The sequence below is a fragment of the Planococcus citri genome, chromosome 1 (genome assembly GCF_950023065.1).
Source record: "Planococcus citri chromosome 1, ihPlaCitr1.1, whole genome shotgun sequence".
NCBI lineage: Eukaryota > Metazoa > Arthropoda > Insecta > Hemiptera > Pseudococcidae > Planococcus > Planococcus citri.
In genome coordinates this window covers 20,446,668-20,452,016 of record NC_088677.1, presented here as the reverse complement: position 1 = coordinate 20,452,016, position 5,349 = coordinate 20,446,668, and the positions used below count along the sequence as shown (strand labels likewise).

Below are 5,349 nucleotides of genomic sequence, written 5' to 3'. Positions count from 1 at the left end.
TTCAACGTTTATAAACTGAGAGAGGTTGTCTAGCTCAGCTCTAGAGCCCTTGCGTGACGTCACTGAAGGAAGCTAACTCCTTACCAAAGCAAACCAAAGCAGTAACAGCTCAAGTTTTTTTGAATTTTTTGGACTAACGAATGAGTTTGGGTAAAATTTTATAAGAACTTAATTTAAAGATATTGAAATTGGCTATTGAATGTACAAATGTGGAAAAATGTGGTTTCGTCAGCACTTCTAAATTATACCTAAATCAGCATAATTATGTGAAAACACAGCAGCTTTCTTTTGAATTTATCTGTCAGCGGAAATTTTCCCAAAAAACAGTCACTTCTTCGTCATAGCAAGCTGCATTCGAAGAATCGTGGTAAATGCTTCACAAGTGTTCGATTTGTTATTTATTATTCAGATCGAATAGCGAACTCGTAGCCCATAAGAGAAGTACACATAACGGAACCAATACATTGGCAACTCATAAATGCAAAACATGTACTTAACGAGTTTAATTCTCATCGCAGAAAACGCTCATTGTTCACCAATACAGGCACCAACAGACTCAGTTTAATTGTTACGTATGTGAGAAGAAATTCAAATTGAAATAAATGATTTACGTATTCATTTGGATACACATAGCGATAGCAAGAAGTTCGGTTGTTTCCACTGTAATAAGAAGTTTAGTTTTAATAAAACTTGACGAAGGTTCTGATCTCATTGTAGTTTGAAATTTTAGTCTATTTTTTGTTTTATTACCAATTTTTATTTTATTTTTTCCTCCCAATAAAATCGTTTTTGTTACCTACGAACGAATCACTTGAATTTCATTTTGTTCGAAGAATTGGAATGTAAATGAATTTATTGCACGATAAATAATGATTATAACAACGTACAAATATTAACATTAATAAAGATAAATTACACTGCTTATTTCAACAATTACAGCGAAGTACACACTAATTGATTTTTCAAGAAAAAACTTACACGAAAAAGTAAATAAACTCATTTTAAAAAAAAATTACGATACATATTAAAGCTTAATGTAATACTTAAAAACGCATTTTTTATGAGAAAACAAAGAAAATCATCATACATACTAATTAAGTAAAACTTTGAAATAGTTTTATTTCGTACGATATAAACAATTAAATAAGAAGAAAAAAAAGGTAAAATCATTTTGGAGGTAAATGCATAGTGCAATGTAAAAAAAAAGGTCGGTAACATATAATTTCATGTGTCATACATAATTCTTCATAAATTTTAAAAAGGCCCACAGAATTCTACATGTAACTTGTGCTCGGTCATTTTTTTAAATTAGCTGACTCGATAATTAATAACAAAAACATTATAAAACGAAGAGAAAAAAAACAAGAACTTTTGTATAATATTCTGGACCATTTCAAGTAAAAATTTGAATTGATCCAATTATCTTATAACGTTCAATGGTACGGTCAAATTGCGAGGTAACCTTGATATCAAACGTTCGCCAATATCTTTTGATACAGCTACCCATGAATATTTATCAATTGGATATACTTCTTCGAGGGGTACTCGAAAAGATACCAAAATTGTCATACAGAATCCATCGTGTTTACCAGTAGGTTTTCCATCATGTTCTACGTTTAGTATACCATGAGGTTTATGAGCTGGTACGTCAGCACCAAAAATTTCCTAGAACAAATACAGGAATCGATAAGTAAGTATTATGAATTATTAATGGAACGAAGTAGGTTTTTTTTTAAACAAAACTTACCACCATGAATTTACGTAAAGTCGAATGAAGATTCTTCATGTGATTAATTTCACATAATGGTAGATGAGCTTCGGTTTTTTCCGAAACCAAAACGTGAATTTTATTGCTAAAAAAAAAAAAAAAAGATCAATAAAAAATGTAATAATTTAAAAATACGACTCGATTGATATTAATAATTTACCTGCTTTTTTGTTTCACACAAACTACCAATCGTAGCAATAATTTTTTATGTTCTCTGACCACAGGCAGAACATTCGGATGCCAAATAGGTGACGAGGCCGGAGCAGTTTGTAATGTTTTCAAATACTGATGATACGCAACTCCTCGTTCAATTATTGGAAAAATATCGTTAGCTCGCAGATTCACTTCGCTAATATTTTTAATCCATTTGGCTTGCAAAGATTCGGAATCAGCATCAGCTGGTGTTTTTAATCTGCCTCCGACAACGTTACCGGTCATTACGAATCTGAACCACGCTTTGCTGGCGCACTCCACTCCTAGTAAAGTGGTAGGTTCCATTTCAAGACCTGTTTCTTCTAATACCTCTCGTTTAACGCCTTCCTGCGGACGAATAATGAATGAAAACGCCAATTAGAGTAATTAAGATTTCAATTCTCTTATTCTAGATATACACATACGAAGAAAGCGTAAAAATAATACGCGTAAGAGTTATAATAATAATCGAGCACGGTGTTAACAAGATGTGTGTGTATTTCTACTATGGGCATTCTTTACATACCAAGATATTTTCACCAGGTTCAATACGCCCTGCAGGCAAATACCATTGCCCCGCACAGCTACTTTTCGCTTCTTGCATCATTAAGAATTCATCATCTTCGTTTATTAATATGGCCAGGACGATGTACGTAACGGTGCTTTTCGTGATGGGGGTGTAATCGGACGGTGTACTAGGGGTGATTCCTTTGGCAGCTGAAATTATAGTTTGGTGTATTTTAAAAACAACCTTAGGTGAATAGGAACGTATTATAAGATAATTTAAACTGGGTAAAATTGTACTTTAAATCGATCAGTATTTTTTTTACTTTTTAAATTTTATTACTAACCAACGACTTCATTCTGATCAGCTAAGGTGAAATCACACAAATCGTCGTTGTCTTCGACTGATAATCCATCCAATAATTTTGTAACGTTGCCTTCCACCATTATCACCTGAAATTAATAATAAGTAGGTATGTAATATAGAAAGATTATTCAAAATAAATGCCACATTAAAATAGGTACATTCTACATGGTATGGTTCTAAAATATAACATGATAGACTGACGTGTTCTTACAAATATTTCAAGTCTTCAGAGATGTCTGATCAATCAACAAAAACAATTCATTATTTCATATTTTCGAAAAAATGTCCACTGAAGTTCATGTTTTCGAAAATTAATTTCAAATAAAATTGAAATAAAAGTAAAAGCACAACAATCACATCAAAATGTAAATATAAATAAAGGAAGAAATTTTAGCTTACGTATTTACATTCCACATTCCCGACGATGTACAACCACAACGAAACACGAATACAGACAGGTGAACTTCGAAACGAACTGAGTGAGATTGCTAGAACAGTGTTAGTCATTATGTGCTTTCGTTTTCTCTCTTGTCTTTTATTTCTGCATCGTGGAGTATCATTAAAAAGACGAGTTCGATATTAATTATTTAAAGTGCATGTGTTGCTCGTATTTGCATTATACCTACCAACATTGTAACTACTTTAAGAGGAGGATTAAGGGAGGAGAAGAGTGATTGCACCTTCAATATATTTTAACAAATATTCCGAATTCGAATTGGTCGATAAAATTGTTACTTAATTTACCTACTGACAAAAAAATCACAAATCTATCCTCAAAATTTTTATTTTATTTTTCAAAAGAAGAACCATAAATGATCCATAACTCTTGAAACATTTTGTTTTTCAGACAACCAAAAACTAAGGATGATAAATTTCCAGAAATTTATATTTTGGAAACTTGGCGAAACTTTCTGGAAAGTTTACGGAAATTTATATTCGTTCAAAATACGAGATAGGACATACTTATTTTGAAAAAATGTCAGTCTGAAAATATCATTTATCAACTACTCGTACAACTATAAATAAACAATGCATTTTTAATTTTTAAAAAATTTTTTAAAACTTTCCTTCATTTATTAAACAATTTTATACCTACATATTCTGCAGAAATTAAATGCTTTTTTTTACAATTTTCTCGCCATTTACAGAAATTTTTCTTCATAAATTCTCATGGAAATTTATGGTTTTTAAAGTTTCCAGAAATTGTCCCCACAAATTTCCAGAAACTTTCCGTCGAAAATTTCAGCTATTATTTATACCAAAAACCAATAATAATTTGATTTAGTTATTGGTTCATTTTTAAAAAATTTTCAGGCAATTTTTCGTCTATTTTCTGTTTTTTCCTTTCGTTTTTTCATTTCAAAAATTTAAATAATTGACCTGTGATTGAATTTGAAAAATGTTCAGATCAGGAATCTGGATTTTTAAAATTAAAATTGACGTTGATTCTACTTTCAAGTCACAAATTTTCCAAAATTTTCGTACTTGCTTTGCTCGAGCTATTCAAGATTTTACTTTAAACAATTTTAAGAAAATGAAAGGGGGCATCTTGCACACGATTTCTGGAGGGTCCATTTAAAAAAGGGCTTGTGATGAAAGAAACCCCTGTTTTTTTTTACTTGTCAAAACACAAATTTTCGAAATCTTTTCCAACTTCTCGCATAACAAGTATCGTTTTTATGCCTCTCAAAATACAAATTTTCAAGAAGTTTTGCCCTCACTTGGGCCAATTTCCTTTTTAAAAATTAACATCCTAAAAAAAATCTTTCCAATTCAAATATTTTTAAAAAAACATCGTTTTTAGATCTCTCGAAATCAAATTTTTTTAAAAATGTTGTTCTTGCTTCGCTCGGGCCAATTTGTTTTTTGTTTTAAAATGCAAAAATCACATTTGGGCCCCCAAAAATTCAAAACAAGAAAATGAAAATTTTTGTAAGTCACATGAATATGACATCAATTGGCAAAATTGATATTTTCCCCCTATATCAGTCGACAAATCTTCAGTCAAATCCCCTCCTCTCCCTCCAACTAGCATGACTTCAATCGATTGTAATTAGTTGAAAAATTAAAAATTAAAAAAAAAAAAAAGGTATTTATAGGTATGCATAATTTTTGTAGGTATTCATTTTTTTGTAGCATTGTAGAGATAGGTACCTACATTATTTATAAGTGGTAACTTTTGCACAAAGTTCACGATTCTTTTTGAATTTTTATCCATCCTGGATCATTATTTCCAAGGTATTGTTGTCGATGCGATATTAATTATATGCTGAAAGTAAGTTTACATAAAACTTTAAGAATAGGAATGGAAGAGAAGGTGTAAGAAGTCCAATTAGGTACTAATGTTGATAAAATTGTTTAAATGCTGTAGATTTTTCTTCGATTCGTTTTTATTTGATTGGAAAAATTTGATTTGATTAAACGTAAAATAGTTACCTATATTTTATTATTGTTTGCTCGAGAATGCACAAACACTAAACAGAAGTCGAAAAACTGAAATATTATTTAAAACTGCCTA

At 30.6% G+C, this 5,349-nt stretch overlaps 1 protein-coding gene across 3 annotated transcripts; it reads right to left on the bottom strand.

Annotated features, from left to right (window-relative positions):
• Positions 1–1,250: 1,250 nt before the first annotated feature.
• Positions 1,251–3,388, bottom strand: LOC135849781 (8-oxo-dGDP phosphatase NUDT18). 3 transcript variants are annotated; one of them, XM_065370359.1, is made up of 6 exons: positions 3,231–3,388; positions 2,812–2,917; positions 2,487–2,677; positions 1,929–2,308; positions 1,748–1,853; positions 1,251–1,665 (listed from the first exon to the last, which is right to left on the bottom strand). In XM_065370359.1, the coding sequence occupies exons 1-6, from the start codon at positions 3,336–3,338 to the stop codon at positions 1,420–1,422; spliced, it is 1,137 nt and encodes a 378-aa protein (XP_065226431.1). In that variant the 5' UTR covers positions 3,339–3,388; the 3' UTR covers positions 1,251–1,419. The 3 variants fall into 3 exon arrangements, with proteins under 3 accessions (XP_065226431.1, XP_065226432.1, XP_065226433.1); XM_065370360.1 differs by having other exon boundaries at positions 3,239–3,340; XM_065370361.1 differs by lacking the exon at positions 3,231–3,388 and adding an exon at positions 3,043–3,222.
• Between the last annotated feature and the right edge of the window lie 1,961 nt (positions 3,389–5,349).

Bases quoted from the DNA above. Each gene is read 5' to 3' on its own strand.
- LOC135849781 (XM_065370359.1), bottom strand. From the start codon at position 3,338: ATGACTAACACTGTTCTAGCAATCTCACTCAGTTCGTTTCGAAGTTCA. The intron at 2,918-3,230 runs GTAAGCTAAAAT...TATTAATTTCAG, and splicing joins GGAATGTGGAATGTAAATAC to GTGATAATGGTGGAAGGCAA. The intron at 1,854-1,928 runs GTAAATTATTAA...TTTTTTTTTTAG, and splicing joins TGTGTGAAACAAAAAAGCAG to CAATAAAATTCACGTTTTGG.